Below are 22557 nucleotides of genomic sequence, written 5' to 3'. Positions count from 1 at the left end.
AAGGTTCAATTAGTTTGCTGACGGTGGGCTTTAATCTTTCACACAATACGCTTGACAGAACCTTATATGCGCTGTTTAGGGGTCTCCCTTTTTGCGGATTGGGCAAAGCACATCTAAATTCCAATCGTTGGGCATGCTTTCGTCCGAACTACTTCATGGTCGGGCAATGGAACGTGTGCTTCATCGTCATCGATTGGGGAATCGGGTTCACCTTATCCTGGCGTTACATTTTCACTGCCATTCAGCAGGCTGGAGAAGTGTTCCCTCCATAATTTAAGTATGCTCTGGACATCAGTCACTAGATCACCTCAGGGGGGTTCTACAAGAGTATGCTCCGGTCTTGAAACCTTCTGTTAGTCGCCGCTTTTTTCGTAGAATTTTCGAGCATTACCCCTGTCGACCAGCTTATAAAGCTCTTCGTATTCACGCATTTCGGCCTCTTTCTTCTTCTGTCTGCAAATGCGTCTCGCTTCCCTCTTCAACTCTCCGTATCTATCCCATCCCGCACGTGTTGTGGTCGATCGTAACGTTGCGAGGTAGGCAGTCTGGTTTCTCTCCGCTGCGACACGGCACTCATCGTCGTACCAGCTGTTCTTTTGCATTTTCCGAAAACCAATGATTTCGATTGCAGCTGTACGTAAGGAGCTTGAAAAAGAGGTCCTAATCGAATAAAATAGAGAGGAAAGATACATATCACTGGCTTTTTTTACTGTGTCAGTTCATTGTCGTGGTGAAGAGTGATCCGTCTTCAGCCATTGGTTTACGTTATTTCTTGAGAGGCAATCCTGCAAAGAGATGGAATCAAAATTTATTGTTATGTGTTGCTCTAGTGGTATGATCTCAACTTTTCTAAAAAACCGGACAAACATTTCCTTGGAAGTGCTTCGTGCGCGAACATCTTTTGTTGTATTCGGCTCATGTCGAAACATCCGTACAATCGACTGATTTTTACTTACCGACGCAAACTTTAAGATTTTTGAGCAATTCTTTAGCCGTTGGAGCTAGTACAACTATGAGGAGCGTCAAAATCACACCATCGATATGTCTCACACTTCGTAGTATTATATTTAGATACCAGTATACACTGCCTTGGATAAGTTTCTTTCTGCCTCTTAAAGTTACGATCCGCCTTCTCTTTCGCAAAAAGCTATAACGCTGGTTTTGAATTCTCGTGCTCTCGTGTGAAGAATACCGTTCAAAGTTTGTACCATTGAAATAATAATAAGAGTGACCCTTTTTCGTAATGAGCACGAACGATAGAAAATTTCAGAAAGAGAAATTGCGACAGTTTCATCCCGTTTGTTTTTAGAGTGCATTTCGTAGTAAAATACTTTAGGTTTTGACGTCATAAAGGAAAGTAAGGGAAAACTTTGTCTGCATTACTGATATAGTTTGACAGATGTGGTTTATGAGGCCTGAAAGCCTGACATCAATAAAGCTTTTCAGCACGATCTCACACTTTCTTGAGCTTTGCTACTTCTTACACTCTTCTTCACCTCTCCTCTTCTGTTCACGCATTTGGCTACGATCGAAATCAAAGTACCGGATTTAACGGGTCAAAGAGATACTTTTTCATATCTGGGTTGTCATACTTTTCAGATCATGATGATTGAACAAAAATGTTCTGTAAAGTCTTAATTCTCTGTAAGCAATAACAGTAAAATTATATTAGTTTGTAAGATAGTTTCACTATTGCGTTGTTAAACGTTTAGTGAACGTTTTAGAATTTTGCCTTGATGTCGAATCAGAAATTTATAAATATTTAAATATTTACCCGGTTTATTACTAGATAAATTAGATTTATCATACTGTGGACTCGGCTGTACTCCCTCACAAACTAATCAGATTCTTCCAAATGACTTGATAAGATAACCAAATCGAGTTCGAGGCAAACTATTTAAATGGCGACATCACAAACTAATTTCCAGTTGAATTGCGGTTGCCATCGGATTTGCATTGCGAAAATTGAAAAACTTGTTGAAAAAAGAAATAATAATAAATAATCTAAAACGGGTTCAATAATATTTCAATATGTTCAAATTAATTTCGGAAAGTGTAAGTGAGAAATTTCCAGTCTCTTCGAGTTGTTTCGTCAAGTATTACTATTATTTCAATAATATAATATGTTTTTAGTGCGTATCCACCATATTTCTACTTCTTCTGTTCTCCGATTCGTCGAATTACGCTTCCGCTGCCTGCAATTCCTGCTCTGTTACGACTAATTTAGCCTGCGTTTCGAAAACGGAGTTCTCAGTGTGCGTCAATGGCTTACCAACGGGAACAGCGTCTGGTTGCCCCGATGGATATATTTGCTCGACAACTGCGGCCAGCATCTGCGTATCGAGTACCGGTACGAGTATAGTAGGCGATTGCGAAGAATGCAAAACCTGTGATTCCTCCCATACCTTTGCCTGCACTGGTGTACGCACGTACGCCCTTTGTTTAGGCACAGACTCCATTAGTGATTTGGGTGGCAGTTGTGCGCCCTATCATGTATGTAGTATCGACTATCCGTACATATGCGGCAATGAAACTTTGGGGGTCAGTTTCTAAGAGTTAGTGGTAAAGTTATTATTGAATTTGCGATTTCTCTATACAGATTACACCCACGTGTTCGACTGCTGATGGAACAGATACCACAACTACAACTGAGACTACCACAACGGCGATTGCGACGACTACTTCAGGTTCGGTAATCGTGACCGATCCAGTTGCATATTGCCAAACCTTACAACAAAGTGGTCGCTTTCCTGTCGGTAATGAACTTTCGACAACCTGTAAACAGTGAGTTGCGTTTACTTCTTCTAAGTTTAGGCGCTTATATAAGTGTGTCTTCTCTTCGTTTCAGGTATGTCTACTGTTTCGTAAATAACAGCGTTTGGAGTGGCGTACTCTACTACTGCCCGGGTGATACTTATTTCGATAGTACTACACGATATTGTTCACCGACAATACCGGCCCGTTGCAGCAGTTCACGACGGTCATTGTATCTGCGAGGTTATGAAATAGTTTTCGATGATGGCGAAATAATCGAATGAATAATACCGATTATGAGAGGTTACACAGTTGAGCAGTTATAAATGGAATATGAGGTCGAGGAATTTTGTAAAGGAGGGAACTTTGTAGTGAAAGTTCTGAAAATATGAAGTGTTCGCTATTATGACGTCAACGTAACAGTACTTGTTGTCAAAACTGCCACAAACTACGTAACTCTGTATTCTCTCACAAAGGTCGCTCATTATTACATATCTTATTAGTTAAACTACCAGTTCGGTTAGGTTAGGTACCTAACACTGACCTAACCTAACCTAAAGTACCAGTATTATGCATTTAAATAAATAAGAACAAGCTGAAACAGTACTTTGAAAAAAACTTATGAAAATACATTTTGCAGTAAAGAATTTCAGAATTTGTTGGATTCCGTACAGAAAGGAAGCAATAAAATCTCTTTCATATATGACATAAAGACGCTGAACCCAATTTTCAACGGTTTTCAAGCATAAATCGGCCGAAACTGCTGCAACTTCAGGTTCTATATTCGTAAGAAGTTCATCAATCGTCGCTGGCTTGTTGGCATAGACCATAGACTAGACGTAGCTCCAGAAAGTAGTGTAAAGGCGTCAAATCGCACCACAGAGGGCGCCAATTGACTGGACCACTTCGTGAGATAACACGTTCAACAAACTTGGTTTTCAATAAATCGATTGTGACATTCGCTGTGTGGCTTGTGACGCCGTCCTATTGGAACAACATACTTTCCAATATTGTCCAAGTCCACATGATCTATTTCGGGCTAAAAGTATTCGATTATCATCGAGCGGTAGCGACTTCTATTCACAGAACATGCCGGTCTTGATAATCAAGGAAGAAGTACGGCCCAATGATGCCGCCGATTCTCTCTGAATTTCAATTATACTATATAGTATGTATCTTACTTACTGATCGATATTTTTGTTAAAAGTCAGCTATAGATACTGGGATCCACATATTCGGTACCTATAGGCTCGAAGAGTTTTGGCCCGATTTTGATAATTTCTAGAAATAAGGTGGTGAACTTCAAAGCCACTCTTCGAAAAATGTTGTATTGCGTTATATAAATTGATTCTTGATATGTATGTATACTAAAATGTGAAGAATCAAATCGAATTTATAATAGAGTCTGAGATATGTGATTTCATCTAAAGGAAGTCGGTGCCACGCCTATTGGCTAATTTTGACTTCGGATCCATTTAAGCCCTCTCATATCATTTTAATAGCGTAGTCAGTTTTTTATTTATCGCGATATTAACCGTTTTTAATGGTATGGTTATTTGGAGAGTTGGTGGGTTATCATCCGATTTCATCCATTTTCACACTGTCAGTAGGAGTTTTCATAATATTAGCTCTAATCGAATTTCGTTGTTATAGCTTTAGTGGTTTAAGAGATATGCAAATTAAACTTATTAGAGGGCAGGGACACGCCCACTTTTTCAAGATTTTCAGCTATCAGGTGGCTCTTACTACCGCGATCGTCTGTGCCTAGTCAGTGCCATCACAGTTCTATATTTTAAATTAGTCCTTAGTTATGGCACTATATAGTTTCCGTTTAATGACGCTTCGTGGCCGGGGAGTGGTTCGATTACACCCATCTACGAACTTTTCTAAACTTTTTTGTACCAAGCTTTATTAAAATATTTCAAATTTTACCCAAGCTGGACGTTCATCCTGAACAAAAGCAGAAATATAAAAAACAGTATCCATTTTGACCATATTTGACTGTTTTATTTCATTTACATCACATCGTTCATTCCTGGTAAAATCTTTATAATATAAAATATATTCAAGTACAGTATGTTGGCTTATAAATAGTGCAAGCTTTAGATTCTATGCTGAAGTATGTATTCGCAGGGCACGAGTATTCAACTCCTTTCGCATTCCGACAGTATATATACCTGAAAGAACAACACAGATTAGCTTACAATTTCTTTGACTTACAACGGACTTTACATTTTGCAATAGGGATCGTTTGGTATGGTCGGATAGAGACCACTCCGTGTTTGTTGGGCACAAACTTCATTCGGCGTCAATGGATATGTACTAGTTGGGGTTGTACTTTCCGTAGTGGGTGTAGTGGCTGTTGTCGTATCAGTAGAAGAATCGACGACATCACAGGTAACAGTATATGTACCGGCGGTACTAACACAGACCGCATCACTCGTTGCGTCACAAACAAATCCACTGGGGCAATAACCCACCTGACCGGTGGGATGCGCAGCGCCATAGCACATTTGGAATGTGGTGCGACTTAAGCATGCGAAGAGCGCATTAGCCTGAGCCGTGCATTGTCCACAAAGTGATGTGGAACCACAACTGGGCGCACGTGTTGCACTCGCTTGCAGACAGATGGCGTTATATTCGGTACACTCGAAGCCCTCCTTGCAGTGATACAGCACGTCCATATTGGGATTACTATCTGTTAAAAGAGGATGGCATATTCAGTTTTTGCAATTTGTGATAATATTTGACAAAGAAAGATTAGGCTTACCCCCAAAGCAGAGATAGAAAGATGTTGAATTGATGCATGCGACTTGATTATCCTGACAGACGTTGCACGCAGCGCTTGTTGAGTCGATGAAGAAGTATATGCAGATTGTTACCTGGTAATAAACGGTTGAGAAGTAATGAATGTCTTATTAGAAGTAGTAAAATAAACTAGTTTTCAGCATAAAATTATAATGTGCTCAGCCTTATATAACAACTTGATTTTGATATCATATAAGAGTTTGAGTTATATAGGGTGATCTATTTCGAGGTTCCCTACTTTTTTAAAGAAAAAACCCAAGAACTTCAAATTAAATGGAGAATGTTTATGTTATGATCGCGGCTACGGGTCAATTCGACTGGTCACTGGTGAATGACACGCGTGGTGTTTTGCCACAAGCCCTAAATCGCATCGGGATTGTCCACATAGACTTTACATATCCTCACAGGTAAAATTTAACGGTGTGATATCACACGACCTTGGTGGCCCATCGATCGGCCCAAAACGTAAAATGATCTACTAACTGAAATATTCTTTCAATAAATCCATAGATTGATGCGATGTTTGGGAAGTGCCGCCGTCTCGTTGAAACGATAAGTCTCCGAGATCCCGAGCTTCAATTTCAGGCATCGAATAGTAGTCGTCATTGACGGTTACATTCCGACCGGTATTATTTTCGAAGAAATATAGACCGATGATTCCACCGGTCTACAAACCATACTAAACCGTTGTTTCTTTTTGAATGAATTGTGAGCTCTTGAATCTCTTCAGTTTGCCCTTCGTCCCAAATGTGGCAAATTTGTTTTTTTATATACCCATTGAGCCAAAAATGGGCGCTGAACAAAAGTTGGCTTGAAAACGTCGAATATTCTTGGAACTTTTCAAGAGGCCATAGAACCCAGCAATGTCACTTGGGATGGTCGGCAGGCCTCGATTCTTACACAAGCTGTATTTTGTACTTTTATTTTGTACTTTAAGATGTCTGGCAAGTTGATCCATATTTCAGTTCAAGTTGCTGGTATATTTTCTTTACAGCGTGCTGTGCGCTGTCTGTTCGGTCGAATATTATCCAATAATGAATGCTGGCTCCCGAGATGGGCGATGTTGCGAAAATTACGCTCAGTAGTACAGATAATGAATTTTCGTAATAAAGTTGAACAATTTGTTAACGTTGTTGAGGTGTAAGTCTTTCCACGATGAAATGCCAAACAATACTGAACAAAAAAAAACATAGCAGCTTGACGCGACTGACACGTGATCTGTCAAAAAAAGTACCTTATCTTCAGTCACCCTAAATATACCGTATGAAGTCAGCAGGAAGTGCATATATCATTAAATTATTGTATGAACTCAATGTCGTCCCCCTCTAGGCCACAATACACTTGTGCCAACGTTTTTTTCCAATTCTCGAAACAGTTGTTAAAGTCAACTTTCGGAACAGCCTTCAACGCGCTTAGTGACTCACGTTTAATGTCGTCAGTTGACTCAAACCGGTTTCCCCGTAGTGGTCGTTTGAGTTTGCTGAATAGCCAGAAGTCACACGGAGCTAAGTCAGGCAAATGCGGTGCTTGCGGCACGATATTGGTAGAAAATATGGCGAAAAATTCACGAAGAATCAATGCAGTATGCGACGATGCATTATCGTGATGAAAAAGCCAAGAGTTATGGGCCTATGTTTCCGGCCTCTTTTTACGAAAAGCTTCGCGCAAACGACGGATAATACTCAAATAGTATTTCTTGTTGACTGTTTGGCCGGTTGGAAGGAATTTGAAGCGCACCACACCTCAATAATCGAAGAAAACTGTGAACATAACTTTGACCTGCTATGACGTAGTTTTTTCGGCTTCGGCTCACCTTTGCTATTACATTCGGCCGATTGATCGTCCATTTCCCGGTCGCAAGCATAAATCCAAGGCTTATCGCCAATAATAATAAGTTTCATGACATTCTGGTAGTCGGAAAGCGTTATCTCATCGACGTTAATGCGACGCTATTTTTCGAAAAAATTTTGTAATTTCGGAACCAATCGCGCTTTCACTTTACTAAGGTCCATATGATCATTCAAAATGGTTTACATTGATCATTCCGATATTCCAACGATAATCGTCGATTTTCAAGCACCAATTTCTTATTTTATTGACGGTTTGATCATCTGTTGATCCTGATGGCCATCGTCAACGAGTTCTCGATCCTATTTGAATAATTTATGCCAATCAAAAACCCTTTCTCCCGACAAACAATTATCACCGAAGGCCTTTTCCAACATTCTGAACGTTACGGCACCACGAATTTGATTCCGCACATAAAATTTAATATAATTTCTTTGTTGAATAATTTCACACATCGTAAAAATCGCCTTATGCACTTTATGTACTTCAGAAATACAAAAAAATTTCGGTTTTCTAGCACCTGTAAGTATTTCCCTTCCTTGCTTGGCAATTTTCAGGTATTACAAGCAAAAGTTTGGTGAACAAATTTATTATTTAAATACTCCGTGCCACATATTTCGAGAGTTTAAATAAAATAAATTATTTTAATTGCTGAATTTTCTCACAAAATAATTTTTAGAGACTTCTGGGATAAAGTTTAGGTTCCCTATGTGGTCGTTAAAGTCCAAAGATGCTTATTTATAATATTTTAGTATAATGTGTTGAAAATATTAACTTTTAATAAATTTATTTCTATACCCATATGAATAGTATGTAACATTTTTAAATCAAGCAACTCATATATGTACACTATATCACCATCACCAAAGAAAAATTTGTTCCACATACTTGCAAGATAACCAAGAGCCATTTCTTTGCACCGCGTAACACCATATTTTTTATTTTCACTTAAATGTTATATTAAAAGTCACTCAAGAATTGTCACAAGTTTTTGAAAAACACTTTTGGATTCCAAAGAAATTAAGAACTTAACTTTTCACAAGCTTTTCTTTTTCACTGTTACTTGTATAACTTTTCTTAGCTAACGCGTCACAACAACTGTTAGCGCAATGAACTTTGGATTTGCTTTTAAATGGGCCTCTATATTATTCGTATGTTCGGGACATTTGCTCTCTGACAATTTTGTCCAAGTCTTCTCATCTGCAGTTGTGTGTTGGTAACTATTTTTCGTGCTAATTGGCTTGTTGATTTTTCTAATTTAACTCCCGAAAGCGTAAAGCTAACAAGTAAATAGAATTTAGATTAAGAGAGTTTAGATATTTATGTATTAAATCAGCTACCAGTGGTAGCGTGAGTTCGTGCGTGGCTAAGAAATAGTTGGCTGTGGATTGGCAAGATATTGTGGAGAGTTTTTCTTTGTTTTTATGGAAGAGCTCAGCTCCGATAAAACGTGTCTGCAGGGACTTTAAAACACTGGTAAAATGATTTATAATTTCGATCTGTTAATTTTAACATTACCTCTCTCTTATTGTCTTGAAATCTTGCCTTGCAACTGGTTTTGCATTAAGATTTTGAAAACCCGACGTAATGAAATCTACCTTGTAATGTTAAGGTGTCTACGTTAATAAAGATAAATAATAACATTTTTGGACATACTCACTTTTAGTGAACGCCCGAAGTGGTCGTGAAAGCTCGGCTACCTAAGATCTAGTCGTAAAAAACGAAGGAGTCATCCTTCTCCGATTTGAATCCTAATCGGTCGGGCTTCAGACGAAGGTAATACTCAAATTCGAATATTCGAAGGTTTTTGATATATATTTTTTAAGACCAGGAATTCTAGAAAACCTATAAAACCTTATATAGTTTATACTATATAACTAAATATTGGTACTTCTTGAACCGGGATCATTTATAATATATATACTATACTCAGGCCAAATATGTGTAACTGAAATGGCTGCATGCAGAGTAAGAAAAAAATACACATTTACGAAGTACTATAGGTACTAACTGTACATACATATGTATATCATACTATGTTTACCAAACTATTTAAATTCTTAAGCGTGTGACATTAAAGAGGCAGACATTCTCTGCTTCTGTTGTCAAAATTAAGATAAAATTCAACTAATGTATTATCTGTTTGTTTGAGAAGATAATTAAGAAATAGCTTACTAACAAAGCCTTATGAAGTAATCGCAACTTATTCAGCTTGTGAATTCGTCGAAATACGAGGGCTACTATTTTTTTACTTCAGTTGTATAGCAAAAATAAAGAGTTTTTTCAAAACGATGCTGCAAAAGTAGACCGATAGGGACAGCAAACGAAGCCATATTTTGTACTGTTCTTTTGACATTTCTCTTCAGTAAGGTTTGCCATTTTATCATGGAAAGATATACCATCCAATAACAAATTGAAACTATTAAAATTTACCATCGAAATTCGGAGACAGTTTCATCAACTTAAAGAGCGCTACGTTCATTTTATGGGCGTCATAATCGACCTGTTGGATCAACAATTGAGCATCTAGTGGAAAAATTTATATACACAGTCACAGTACAAAATATTTCCGTGCCAGTGAGGCAAAGAAGTGCCCGTAGTGTCGAGAATATTGCTGTCACGAGTGCCTTAATTGAGGATGATCCAAGTCCGTCTCTCAAACGTCGTTTTCAAGCGTTGGGCATTTCTGCGACGTAGTGGTGACGAATTTTGCAAAAAAATCTTGCCCTACATCCTTACAACATCAAATTGACGCAAGAACTGAAGCCGCTTGACCACCAGAATCGTCGTATGTTTGTGAATTGTTCTGAGGAACAACTCGAAAATGATCCGTATTTTCATTGATCAGCCATGAAGCCATTTCGGTCTGAATGACTTCGTCAATAAGCAAAATATGCGTTATTGGTCTGACAGCAATCCACATGTACTTCAGGACTCACCATAGCGAATGTCATAATCGATTTATTAAAAACCAAGTTTGGTGAACGTGTTATCTCACGAAATGGTCCACAAAAATAAAGAATTGTATCTCGAACCGGTGTTGTTACTTTTGTAGCGCTCTTATTGGAAATTCCTTTATATGAAAAGTTCTCAGAAATAATCAATATGTAGTTAAATTAAGACATTTTTGTTTCTTATTGATCTATTTCAATCTCAGTCCAGCAAAGCTGAACAATGGAGGAGGAAGTGAAAAGATGAATCCACCGTACCTTGCTCCAACAGCTTTGGCAAAGAGCGTCAGACAGAATTTGAGCCGCAGCGCATGTAGACGTATTGAACAGTGTCAAGCCAGGACAGCTATAATTGTGGCGACATTGGTTTTGCTAAAAGCCATTATAGTTCAAATGAGCTCTTTCGGTTCACTCCGAATCGAAAGGATCTCGTAATCGCACAAGTTATTGTTGTTAAGCAACGCTTACTAAGCTCATTTGAGGTCCAATCGTTCAATGCCAGAACGCAAGCAGATTTCGGAAAACCGACTCGACTGCAAAAGGATGAAATTGAGGTAAGGGTGCCCTCCATAGCCAGCTCATCGACTTAGCAGTTCTCAGCGATTCCGCTATGGCCGGCCACCACTATTATGGGAGAAGCTTGAGAATATTGCTAATGAGATCATGTACTAATTTATTAGTTTTGAACGCACAGTCAGCAAACTCAGTGCCAGTATCGCCGCGCGGCTTTCAGAGTGAATGCACACCTCTCTATAGGAGCTTGCACTCGGTATCAGTATAGATACTGCCGTGATGGCAGCTATCTCCGAGAGAGCAGAGTTGACGGAGATCTCCCGATAGATGACTCTACCATCTTTATAAGTTGTACTTTCGAATCATGTAAAAAAAGAGTAAAGTTATCAATTTATTAGAAAATATGTATAATGCTTTTATTTCAAACACAGTCATTTGCTTTAATAGATTGACAGTTTCTTATTTCCGCATTAAAAAATTTGCCAACAGGACACTGCATTATGTGCGCAGTAAGGCCCGAGCCAGAACCAGAACTTGAGCAATACAAGTAGCTGAAAAAATGTGCCATAGATATACAAGTATAAAACACCGTTAATATTTTAATAATTCTCACGTAGTACAACTGTTGTCAGCGGGATTCGAATAACGGCCAACAAGTATTTGACTTGCACAGAACTCCACTGGTGATGGACTGGTCGTAGGTGCCACACTTGTTGCATCATTTGTTGAAACTGTAGTAGAAGTAGCAGACGGTTCTGCGGTGGTCCCTAGTTGTGTTGTAGTTGTGTTTATTGCAGGTGTAGGTTGTATGATTGCGGTTGTTGTAGTTGTCTCCGCTGGCGGTGTGGGTTGTATAATTACAGTTGTTCCAGCTGACTCACTGCTTGGTGGCGCATCTACAGCCACACTTACATCACACATATCATTTGAATCCGTTAGGCATTCATTTACGCACGGCACTCTACCGGTCTGCGCCACCGATGTGCGACATACTTGACCGGTGGGACAGGACGCGCGTATATCGGTCAGCGCATATCCCATGCACATGGTGAATGTGGTCCGGCTGGTGCAAGTGAAGCCACCATCCATAACATCGCCGCACTGACCGCATTGCTTGGTATTGCCGCAGGCGGCTACTATATTAGGATTACTGCTGGGATCCATACAAACTGGGCCCAGTGACCTCATCCTCATTCCAGCTGAATTCTTCGCCTAAATTTGGCAAACCTGTCAAACCAGATTTATTATAACAGTTTTTTATGGAAATTTATATTTTTCCACTTGCCGCCGAAGCAAAGATGAAATGTGTTGTTGCTGGCGCAGGCGACGCCATTACTATTGCAATTGTAACAAGTCGCGGCGCTTTCGTGGAGTATCAGTATGATAACATACACAGCGAAAAGCTGGTGAGAAAGAAAAAGTTTTGTTAATTTAATCTATGAAACATTTTTTTTCTTTTGATGATAATACTGTACCACTATTTTAAACATGTTGATCACTAACGCTTTCGTGAAACTTGCTTGGGCTAACTAACTGTCTTTTGCTGGATGTTACTCGTTTTATGGATATGGTAAGAGCTTAACCCTTGCTTTGCCATTGTAGTTTACCGCCTTTCCTACTTTTGGGCGGATTCGTAAAAAGGCAACAAGGTTATTTCTTCTAGAGCTCACCGTAAAAGCAACGCTGGTTAACTTCAAAGCATTAAAATCATGCAAGATAGAAAATTCTCCTTTCCCCGCAGACTTAGTCGATAACTGATAAGTTGTAAGTCTTCTTCCCAAATTAGCCCAAATTTTCTACTACACACCACTTGAAGAAAGCGAGTAAATTAGCAGCGAAAGATAGATTTTCTTTTAGAGTAAATTATTGTTTATAAATCCATTGTAAATTACAAATATATGACCGATGAATTGTCAAGAACAATTTATCAGCTTCAGGTACTTGCCATTACGGTAGCGATAGATTTACTTTTACAAAGAGTAGCCTCCTTCAGAGATGTGACTAGCCACTCTGATAATAGAGCCGTGCTTGCTTAAGCTCATTAACCTGTTCAGAACTGGTTTAAGAACACCTAACCTCGTAATCCATGGCATCGAGTTACAGGTAACTATGAAACTAACGATATGGTAAGAAAAGACACCCCACTACCACGCGGATCAATGCTTCGTCTGCACCTGTGTTATCACTGGATGGCTTGGCTTCACCGAAGATTGGTCAGCGCTGGTCTTCTATCGTTTCAGGCGTAAAGCTGACGAAGTGGCAAGAAAAAGTACCCAAGCTCCGCTATCAGTAAAATGATAACTTGACTAGCGCTGGGCGACCATCGGTTCAGGCGCTGTCGCAAGATCTCTTTTGCTCAAGATCAGTCATACGAGATCCAGTGGGTTCTTTGCCCTCAGTAAGTCCAGCCTCTCTCTATATGCCCATTGGTGTATCGACGTTCATGAGGATATGTTAAGAATCTTACCGAGCGCCAGCTGCAGAAGGTGTATGGAAGAAAACGAAGTGGAAACATATCAACACTTCCTTCCTGATGAGCCCGCATTTGCAATATCGCTAAAAATTTAGGAGCTGACACTGGCAGATAGCCCACCAATGGACATATACATAACAAAGTGGGTATAGAAGTTAAACGCCAATTGTGTTATCTATATCTATAGTTTTTCTATCTAATTTTGTGGCTGTTACCGGGTTAAGCCACTTGAGTTGTTTTGATGATTGCAGATAAATTGTTGTTGTTCAATTTCAACTAAGATAAAGCATAAAAGTCCAACATGTTTTGAGCATTAAATTATTTTTTGCCCAACCGTTTGGATGAAAGTGATAATAATATAACATATCTGTATTAATGGTACAACGCAAGTGCCTAATTTTGGATTAAAGCAGCAACTTTGATATCAATTTGAGATATGAACTCATTTAATTGGGTTTCCACGTTCAGGACAGCCATCAACATCAACAGGTGATCAACACGTCAATAAAATAAAATAATTGATGCTTGAGAATCGACGATTAGTAGCCATATAGCATTCTAGCATCGTTGAAATATCGGAAGGATCAGTGAAAACCATTTTAAAAAATCATTGGTGTCTAAAAAAGTGAAAGAACGACTGGTTCCAAAATCATTCAATTTTTTCAAAAAGCAGGGTCTCATTAACGTCCGGAAAACTATACTTTCTGACTACACAATGTCGTACTACTACTGGCGATGAGTCTTAGTCGGACAAATACAAGATGCGTTCCAAAGTAAACAGCACTTTAAAAAAAAACAGAACAAATGTTTTTTTTCGGCAAAGCCAATTTATTTTACTCAAAATAGTCTCGTTCTGCTTCAATACCGCTTTTTGCACGGTCCAAAAGCATGTCGAATGAGTGTTTTAGCTCGTTGGCCGGTATGGCCGCCAGTTAGCCGGTGCTAGCCTTTTGAATGTCCTCTACGTCTGCATAACGCTTTCCTTTCTTGAGCAAATGAATTTTTCCGAAAAGGAAAAAGTCGCACGGTGCCATATCAGGTGAATACTGAAAGTGGTAAATGGTGAAAATGTGATTTTTGGTCAAATAATCGGTCACAAGCGTCAATCGAATGGTGGATTCTGAGCAATTTTCGGTCGTCAGTCAATTTGTGCGGAACAAACCGTGCACACACTTGTCGTAAGCCCAAATGTTCGGTCAAAATGCCATAAATCGATGTTTTGGAGATGTTTAATTCCATCTTGGATTTTGATTGGCCCACATGTTGATCGTCATTTATGTCCTCACGACCACTATGAAAACGTTGAAAACACTCATCGCTATAAACTTGTTTCATCAATTGAAACGTTTCGGTAAAAGTTTTACCAATTTTTAAACAAAATTTAATTTTGTCTCTTTGTTCGAAGCTCATTTTCGCGCCGATAACACAAACATACTGACACTTAAACCACAATAACTTCACTTTCAATCAATAAATTGTCATGAAATTCTCACTGGGCAGATTCTAACGCACTCAGTCGACAAATAAATGGTACCACCAGTGGGCGCTAGATTTAAAAAGTCCTGTTTACTTTGGAACGCACCTTTACAGTGGCAACAATGAGCCGAAGCCGAATAAACCACGTCAAAGCAGGTCAGAAATCAAGATTGTGTTGAAATTTTTTTTATTATCGAGGTGTGGTGCACTCTGAATTCCTTCCGACCGGCGAAACTGTCAACAGGGAATACTAATAGAGTGTTATGCGTCGAAGCTATTCGTAAAAGGAGGCCGGCATCATAGGCCGGTAGCTCGTAGTTTTTGCAGCACGATAATGCACCGTCGCGTATTGCATTTAGTTTTGCGCGACTTATTCGCCTTATTTAGCTCCTTGTGACTTCTGGCTATTCAGCAAACTTAAACGGCCGGTCCGGGGAGACCATTGAAGACACTAACAGTAATCGCTACACGCATTAAAGGCTATTCCGGAAGTTGGATTTAACAACTTTTTCGAGGATTACAAACTTCGTGAAGTTTAAATAGTAAATAGCCGAAATTTTCATTGTTTTTTGCTTTAGCTTTCTATGGACCTTATAAACCCAAATATAGTCATAATTTTTCACCTTGCACACAAATTTTGTGCTTCGAAGGGCATCACGCTTCGTAATGATATTTGCAAGAGTCGGTTTACTTACTTAGTGCAATAATTTTGAAATTATTTTTGCAGCTGTTGTTTTTCGATGTGTGTTGGCCACTCTAGCTGAGGTGTTGCTCAGCTAGAGCTCGTATTGTCGTAGGTTCAAGAGATAGAGTTAATTTATGTATAATTATCTATGTCAATATTTGGAGTTGGTTTGTTGTTTGTTAACTGCACTTTTATAGAAGGGATTAATATTTACAACCTATCCAAGAACCTAATCCATATCATTATTAGAGAGTAACACGCGTCTCTCTAAATAACTTTGAACTCCGTAGAGACCAGTAGATAAAAGAACTATAGTAGTAAGATATGTTTAGCAAAAGAATTTAAATTTTATTATGTTCTCAACTTTATTGTTGAGCCATTCAGTAGAGAGACCGGAGCACATTTCGTCGTCTTCTGCTGACTTTGAGTTCTCCTCTTTGGCTTTTTCATATGATATCTGGCCATACTCTACCTGCTTACAATTAAACAGTAGAAATCAAAAGATGCCAAGCACTTTTTATACTTTGTCTTTATTTACAATCGATCAAATTTCTTATATTATACTTCCTACATCCGGACTCTTTCCTCTGAAAGTTTTGTAGTGCTGGAATATTTCTATAACTAAGTACAACCCGATGGCAGAGCAGCTTGACATTCAATTGCACTCGAATTAAAGTATGTTGAGCCCGGGCAAGTCATCAGAATACCACCTAAACTACCAGTTGAACGCATACTGCAGTAGATATAACTGGAAGTATATTAAAAATAATATAAGATTACACATTTTTCATATATCGTTGAAGAATGCTGTAAACAAACTTACGTTCGACATGTGGCGTCATTCGGATTCGGGTAGCGACCTACTGCAGTTTGACTACCACACACAGTTTCCTCCACACTTGCAGTCGTGCCTGCACTGGAACTACTCTCAGTTGTGGAGGCGGCAGTTGTCGTTGTTACAGTCGAGGCTGTTTGTGTACTGGCCGTCTCAGTTGTGACCGTTGTGGGCGTGACAGTTGTGGCATCCGGAGATGTAATATCGCACATATCGGCAATATTTGTCAAACACTGACTAGCACAAGGACTTACACCTTCATTCGCACGGGAAGTTAAGCAAACGTTATCGCTGGGACAGGTGGCAGTTATGCTTGAGGGCTCTTCACCTTGACACATGACAAAAGTGGTGTGGCTGGTGCATGCGTAACTGCCATCTGCAACACCAGTGCAGAGTCCACATTGTTCTGTGTTGCCACAATCGGCTTGAATACTTGTACTGCTCGCGGAATCGAGACAAATCGCACCCAAATTGGTGCAAACTTGACCGGCATTCGGGCAGGAATATACGTCACCCTGTGCTACGCCTGCAAAAAGTTGAGTGGTTGATTAAAATAACTGTATTTTTTGTAAAACAAAAAACAAAAACTAGCACCGTTTACTTACCGCTAAAGCATAGCTGAAAGGTGGTATTTGTTATGCAGGCAGCGCCGTTGTCGTTGCAAACATTGCACTCGCCGTTGCACAAGCGCGCCGTCAGCAAAGCGGCTAGTATTATGGTCGTGAACTGGGGGGAGAAATCATGCGTTAATTAAATTTGTAAAAATTTTGTTTCAAAATTTTTTATTTCAATTTTTTTTTATAATTTTTTTTATAAATTGTTTATTTGTTTTGTATAATTTTATATTTTTTTTTTATATTTTTTTCCTAATATTTTACGAATTCTTTGTCATCTTCTTACGCTAAATTTCCACATTTTGTTATAACTTGCAGTCTCTAGTAACTCTTGTGTCTCGTCTACTGTTGTGTTTTACAACTAAACTCTTCATAACGTTTGCTGTGGATTTTATATTTTTCCGGTTGTTGTGTTTTTAGCTGACATAATTTATATTCTGTCACTTTATAAACTAGATTACGCTTAAATACATACGAATGCATATTTGCGTAGTTTAAATCTTATTGTGTGTGTGTGTGGCGCTAGTTAGAAAACTTCAAGGAAAATGTACTTAGGTATAAACAAATGAAGCGCGTTTAACGCTAGAAGGTTAAATGGCAATAAAAGCACCGCTCTGGCGTTGGTGCTCTTTGATTTTCAAGAATGTTCCAATGTAGTCTTCATTTGAGTCAATATGATGATGATTTTGATGAGTTCCATCTTCCAAACATCTGTTTTAAACCCTTTTCGAGAAGACCCTTAGTTCCTTCAAGAAACTCGTAATAATTTTTATGAACATTTTGTCTTTATTTCCTTTGCCATATGAAAACTTTTGCGATCATAGACATGACCAAGTTTGGTATTGGACAACAGACTATGTTTCTACAAACCTATAACCTTTCCCGAATACGATACGCCACTTAAGCAGTTGCGTCGACTTACTTTTCAGGTGTTCCGTGGCCATAATTTGAGAGGAAAGAAAATACTTCTTGAAAATCACACCCATTTTCTTGTTGTATAAGCATATAAATACTCTTTCAAATTCAGGCAGTAACGAAGAAGTTTGCACCCAGCTAAGACCAAAGGCTCATTTGACATATGAGATAGATTTTGGTAAATTTTCTTATAACAATTAATTTTTTTAGATCAAAAAAGGCAGTGGGTGTTCGAAAAAAGTAGAACGACGTCATAAACGACAACATTCTGGAACAATCAATTTAATACTTTGCGAAACAATTGGGGTAAAAATACTTAGGCCTTATGCCAACTGTTGAACAGCTGTTCGAACACACTGAAAAACTTGACTTTCAGGATGGTTTAGCTCCTTGCCATAAGGCCAAAACGGTAACTAAGACATAAAAATATGGCAATAGGTCTTTCGATAATTCATTACAAACACTTACAGATTACAAGCCAAAAACATTTTTATGGAATTGATTTTCTTCTTGACGTAGATTCCTAGATTCCTAGTGTAGCCAGGTCCTTCTACACCTAGTCCTTCCAACGATGCAGAAGTCTTCCTCTTTCTCTGCTTTTGCCGACGGCTGCTCCGTCAAATACTCTCAGGGCTGAAGTGTTTTCATCCATTCAGCCGACATGACCTAGTCAGAGTAGCCACTGTCTCTTAATTCGCTGAAATATGTCAATGTCGTCCTATATCTCGTACAGCTCATCGTTCCATCGACTACAGTATTCGGCATTGCAAATTCGAAAAGGATCATAAATCTTTCGCAGAACCTTTTTCTCGAAAACTCATAACTTCAACTCATCAGATGTTGTCGTCGTCCATGGATTTGCACCATATAGCTGGACGGGGGACTAATATAGTTAGGTCTTTGTTCGTCAAGAGAGGGCTTAACTTCTCACTTGCATACTCAGTCCGAAGCAGTACCTGTTGGCAAAATTTATTCTTGACTTGGATTTCGTAGCTGACATTGTTGTTGGTATTAATACCGGTTCCAAGATAGTCCAAATTATCTACGACTTCGAAGTTATGGCTGTCAATAGTGACGTGAAAGTCACGAGTGGGACGGCTACTTGTTTGATGACAGGAGATATTTCGTCTTGCCCTCGTTCGCTTCCTTATACTATGTACATTCTGGAGAAAGCAGAACTAACGGCGCGGTGGTTGGTGTTAATGAAATCAATATCATCGGCGTACGCCAGCAGCTGTCTCTTATAGAATGAATATTGATATACAATGACATCGGATCGCCAAAAAATTACATTTTCGTTCGTGAGTAAATTTTTCAGATTTTTTTTTTTAATGAAGAGTCTGCACCCAATAGTCAAATCTCGATCCTCATATTGAACAATAAGAACATAATTCACATCAGCTTTTAACTGAACGAGTTTTTTTATTTAGATTCATCAAGAGATCAAGTCAGTTTTTTGCCCTCAGTATGATTTACCTCTCCCTAATTGCGGGAGTTCCAACAGGTTGTGAGGTTCAGAATCTTATCGGACGACAGCTGCAGAAGTTGTTCTGCGCTTGCAAGGTAAAGGCTAAAAAACGTGTAAGCTTAAATTTTCAGATTCATATGGTGGGAATAGAAATTAAACGATGGATGAATTTTGCAGAGGTTGATTTTGCTGGCTCTTAAGATCGAATACAAATTTTCTGATTTTAGGGCTTGAAAATCTTCTATACCTAGTAATCCAAGTGTGATCTCTAGATCTGCCTAAACCTAACTTAACCTAACTTCTTCAAAGAGATATCAAAGCCCAGACTTAAAAGGACAGTCGTTGGGTTTTACACAGCTAAAATGAGAGCTATGTAAGGACTTAAAATTAGAACTGGCCGACGAGTTATGGCGGAGTTGAGAAGTCTCAGCGAAAAGAGGACCGTAAGGCTGTTTAAAAGGAAACTCAGAAATAAATGGAGTTTACAAAAGAGCACTGCAAATTGCATTTGAAGTAAGGGTTTATACGAGAAATATGTAAACTTAGGAGATTTGACATAAAACTACATACATATTTTTAACTTTTCACTGTGTGAGGTTCACAACATAACGGAACTTTACGAAACAGACAAACGCATCATCACAGCTATCTCGTTTAAACAAAATTCGTGTGAAAGTGTGCGTTTTTTCTGATTTATATGATTTTTATTTACATTTGGTGTGTTTTATTATTCACCAACTGTGTTTGGCTGCCGAGCAGCGATATAAAAAGCTGGTTGAGCAATTAAAACAAATTTAGTCTTAACAGGGCAAGAAAAACACACGGTATTCTAATCAATATGAAGTCCAACACACAAATTTCTATTTCGGTAAGAAAAGCAACTACGGCAACATGTGCACAATATACTCAATAAATATTTTTTTCTAAATATTTTTCTCCAATTAGTTGCTTCTCTTGGCGACAGTCAGTTTGCTGGTACAACAGACGACAGCGACTTGCGGTGTTTGCGGCAGCAATGGCATAGCCTGCATCAGCGAGACGGAATTCAATATCTGTTTCAGCAACCAAGCCGACAACACCACCCGCCACGAATGTCCCAACGGTGGCACCTGTACGAGTCTGCTGATGAAATGTTCGGACGCTGCTAATGCACCAGCTGATTGCGCTACGAGCACTGACACCACCTGTGGCTGTGCCGCGGACAGTCCCACGTTTGTTTGCACCAGCCGCACCACCTTTGCTCAATGTAATGGCGCAACAGTCGTCACAACGGGCACGTGTCCAACCGGTTTAACATGCGCGGCACAGAGAGGTGGCGATATTTGTGTCGATGCATGTTATTTAGACGGTGACATTGAGTGCGATCTTGATGCTCCTGCGAGTTAAATACATTCTCCTTCGAGTTGAGAATTGCTTATACTTGTCTAGGCTTAAATTGTTTGTTGTATGAATAAAGAGAAAAGTAAAATAAACGATATATTTAGTTAAATCAATTTTTCTATAATTTATGAAAATGATTGGATGCCAGCCATAAACCTTCTCATATGACGTGTGTGTGTGAAGAGAGTGAGAATTAAAATAACGAACCGAATCAATTCATGGGTGAGACTGACAGAAAAATACCCATTTTTTATTATTCTAAAGAAAAGTTAACATAACGTAAGATCCGAATAGCATACGAGCGCCTTATAGAGTTTGGTTTTTGTTCGTCGAGAGAGGACTTTACTTCTCAATTGCCTACTTAATCCGAAGTAGCACCTGTTCGCAAGAGATATTTTGCGTTGGATTTTGAGGCTGACTTTGTTGTTGGTGTTGATACTGGCTCCAAGATAGATTAAATTATCTACGACTTCAAAATTATGACTGTCAACAACGATGTGGGAGCCTAGTCGCGAGTGCGACGACTGTTTGTTTAATGACAAGAGATATTTCCAAATTTATAACCTTGATTCGACTAGGTTGTTTATATTAAACAACATAGCTAAAAAGAACTACCGAAGTATTTTTCTTTGGATTCAAATCGTTAGCCGGTTGTATTTTCAGATTTAATTATACATATAGCTGCTATGAGCTTCAATTTGTCTGAACGTCTGAACACATCTCGACAGTCTACTACCTGCTATTACTGTCACACAAATTTGAAGCGGGGTTGTCAGCCAAAAATCCAAACTGTAGGCCAAAAATAGTAATACTTTTTAATTTAAATTGGTACAAATTATTCAAACGGGGTCGAGTACGCGTTAACGAGGAATCACGTACAGGACGGTCATCAAGATCAACTGATGATTAGCACGTCAATAAAATAAAGGAATTGGTGCTTGAGAATTGACGTTTAATAGTCAAAGAGTTTACTGGCATTGTCGGAATATCGGAAGGATTAGTGATAAGAAAAGTGCAAGCACGATTGGTTCCAAAATTAATAATGTTTTCCAACTACCAGAATGTAATTAAACGTATAAATACTGGCGATGAGTTTTGAATCTATGCTTAGGACAAAATCGTGACAAAGGTGAGCCGAAGCTGAAAAACCACGTCAAAACAGGTCAACATGCAAAGTTATGTTATGAATTTTCTTCGATTATTGAAGTTTTGGTGCACTCCGAACACTTTCCTACCGGCTTAACTGTCAACAAGGGATACTCCTTGAGTGGTACTCGTATGCGTCGTTTCCGCGAGGCTTTTCGTAAAAAGAGGCTGGAATAACGGGCCACCAGCTCTTACTCACCGTTACATACTGCAAATTATTCTTCGGTAGTTTTTCATTAAATTTTCAACCAATATTGAGCCGAAGCCACCGTATCGTTTTTGATCTGTCGAATTCTTGGAACACAGCTGTTATCAGCGGACCTTGTCGAAGCTGGCATCGTCCTCCAGTCTAATTTGAATGACCGTATATAAGTTTTTGAGTTATCAGTATGTTATATCAGCCTCCATATTAGCAGAGTGAGGTGACACCTATGTCAACATAAATTCTTGTTTCAAAAGGGTTGAGAGCATGTGCGATTTTGTAGACTTTCTTTAATCACCGGTAGAGCTCTAGTTATTCTTATATTCTTTTATGAATAGAAATTTTTAGTCAGAGACTCAAGTCTAATAGTTCGATTGATGAATGTTTGAATGTTATTATCAATATGTTTACTCCGCTAAAGACACTTTTTCAGTTGTGATTTATGTGATGTGATAAAGGCCAATGCGATCTCTTTAACTAAAAGCTGAA

At 38.9% G+C, this 22557-nt stretch overlaps 3 protein-coding genes and 1 pseudogene across 3 annotated transcripts; 2 read left to right on the top strand and 2 right to left on the bottom strand.

Annotated features, from left to right (window-relative positions):
• Positions 1-1969: 1969 nt before the first annotated feature.
• Positions 1970-3382, top strand: LOC120777607. The gene is made up of 4 exons (XM_040109056.1): positions 1970-2055; positions 2134-2541; positions 2600-2784; positions 2849-3382. Exons 1-4 carry the CDS (start codon positions 2032-2034, stop codon positions 3036-3038), a joined length of 807 nt encoding a protein of 268 aa, XP_039964990.1. The 5' UTR covers positions 1970-2031; the 3' UTR covers positions 3039-3382.
• A 1437-nt stretch (positions 3383-4819) lies between these two features.
• On the bottom strand, positions 4820-10364 carry LOC120777093. Its single transcript, XM_040108226.1, has 4 exons — positions 10350-10364; positions 5525-5636; positions 4987-5452; positions 4820-4931 (listed from the first exon to the last, which is right to left on the bottom strand). Exons 1-4 carry the CDS (start codon positions 10362-10364, stop codon positions 4820-4822), a joined length of 705 nt encoding a protein of 234 aa, XP_039964160.1.
• Positions 10365-11295: 931 nt separating this feature from the next.
• On the bottom strand, positions 11296-17324 carry LOC120777092 (annotated as a pseudogene).
• A 2820-nt stretch (positions 17325-20144) lies between these two features.
• LOC120778054 lies at positions 20145-20833 on the top strand. The gene is made up of 2 exons (XM_040109734.1): positions 20145-20208; positions 20286-20833. The coding sequence occupies exons 1-2, from the start codon at positions 20179-20181 to the stop codon at positions 20724-20726; spliced, it is 471 nt and encodes a 156-aa protein (XP_039965668.1). The 5' UTR covers positions 20145-20178; the 3' UTR covers positions 20727-20833.
• The last annotated feature ends 1724 nt before the right edge of the window (positions 20834-22557 follow it).

This window comes from Bactrocera tryoni, chromosome 5, assembly GCF_016617805.1.
Source record: "Bactrocera tryoni isolate S06 chromosome 5, CSIRO_BtryS06_freeze2, whole genome shotgun sequence".
Taxonomy (NCBI): domain Eukaryota; kingdom Metazoa; phylum Arthropoda; class Insecta; order Diptera; family Tephritidae; genus Bactrocera; species Bactrocera tryoni.
This window is presented reverse-complemented; position numbering and strand designations above follow the sequence as displayed.

Coding starts and splice junctions, on each gene's coding strand:
- LOC120777607 (XM_040109056.1), top strand. CDS start 2,032: ATGTTCAAATTAATTTCGGAAAGT. Junction 2,542..2,599: donor GCGGCAATGAAACTTTGGGG/GTCAGTTTCTAA, acceptor TTCTCTATACAG/ATTACACCCACGTGTTCGAC. Junction 2,785..2,848: donor CTTTCGACAACCTGTAAACA/GTGAGTTGCGTT, acceptor TCTTCGTTTCAG/GTATGTCTACTGTTTCGTAA.
- LOC120778054 (XM_040109734.1), top strand. CDS start 20,179: ATGAAGTCCAACACACAAATTTCTATTTCG. Junction 20,209..20,285: donor ACACACAAATTTCTATTTCG/GTAAGAAAAGCA, acceptor TTCTCCAATTAG/TTGCTTCTCTTGGCGACAGT.
- LOC120777093 (XM_040108226.1), bottom strand. Junction 5,453..5,524: donor TTTCTATCTCTGCTTTGGGG/GTAAGCCTAATC, acceptor CTCTTTTAACAG/ATAGTAATCCCAATATGGAC. Junction 4,932..4,986: donor AACGATCCCTATTGCAAAAT/GTAAAGTCCGTT, acceptor TTGTTCTTTCAG/GTATATATACTGTCGGAATG.